The sequence below is a fragment of the Solanum tuberosum genome, unplaced genomic scaffold (assembly GCF_000226075.1).
Source record: "Solanum tuberosum cultivar DM 1-3 516 R44 unplaced genomic scaffold, SolTub_3.0 scf00102, whole genome shotgun sequence".
In the NCBI taxonomy this organism is placed as follows: domain Eukaryota; kingdom Viridiplantae; phylum Streptophyta; class Magnoliopsida; order Solanales; family Solanaceae; genus Solanum; species Solanum tuberosum.
The window spans coordinates 244484-245507 of record NW_006239028.1 but is presented as its reverse complement, the minus strand read 5'-3'; the positions used below and the strand labels follow the sequence as shown (position 1 = coordinate 245507).

Below are 1024 nucleotides of genomic sequence, written 5' to 3'. Positions count from 1 at the left end.
CGTATACGATTAACAATCATCTCATCAACATAATGTTATTTAATGTACAAATTAACCTCATAATAAACAACCAATTATACTAAATCTATAGCTATTATGAAGCCATCTTATATTACTTTTTTGAACTTTATGCTATTAATTTTTTTAACCCTATGCTATCTCACAAATGCAAGTCAAGATGATCCAATAATTCTCAATAGGTACCAAAATTGGGTCCAAAAATACAGAAGAAAATACCAAAATGAAGCTGAATGGAATATGAGATTTGGAATTTATCAATCAAATGTTCAATTCATTGATTTCTTCAATTCACTAAACCTTTCTTACAGCCTTACTGACAATGCTTTTGCAGACATGACAAATCGGGAATTTAATTCTATTTATTTAAGTTACGAGAAACCGATGCAGGAACAAGAAGACATTAATAATGTTACGTCGTATGATATATCCAAATTACCGGTTGGTGTTGATTGGAGGAAGGATGGAGTTGTTACACCAATCAAGAATCAAAAAAATTGTGGTACGTAACAACCAACATAAAAATCATATTATGAGAGCGTGTTTGGATAAATTTATAAGTTGAGGGGTATTTTCTTTATATAAATAACATCCTCTCCTCTTGTTTATAATTGGTACTTTTTAATTATGGATTTGGTGAATATTAAAAGTACTTATAAGTTGAAATCGACTAAAAGAGTAAAGATAAATGCATTGGTGGCACCTTAATTAATGAAGAGCAACTTTCACATATAGCAAACACAAAATTCATATTTGTATGTTATAGCAAAGTTTGCATAATTGCACTCCATAGCAAACATAAATATGTATATTTTGCTATACATATACAAAAGAAAGCAGTTGTATAATCTGATTTGGTATACATATACAAAAAGATCAATTGTATAAAGTGAGAGAGGTGAGTGAGCGAGCGAGATCTGGGAGAGTGGCGAGCGAGATCTGAGAGAGGAGAGAGAGGGGAACGAAAATATATGTATATATACAATTTTCTCTCGCTTTATACAAA

The 1024-nt window shown here is 30.7% G+C and overlaps 1 protein-coding gene across 1 annotated transcript in view; it reads left to right on the top strand.

The window, feature by feature from the left end:
• The first annotated feature begins 258 nt into the window (after nt 1–258).
• Nucleotides 259–1024, top strand: part of LOC102579104 (zingipain-1) — a 3009-nt gene continuing 2243 nt past the window's right edge. Inside the window, exon 1 of the mRNA XM_006348910.1 lies at nt 259–520. Coding sequence (XP_006348972.1) covers nt 259–520 — 262 coding nt within the window. The remainder of the gene's footprint in view (nt 521–1024) is intronic.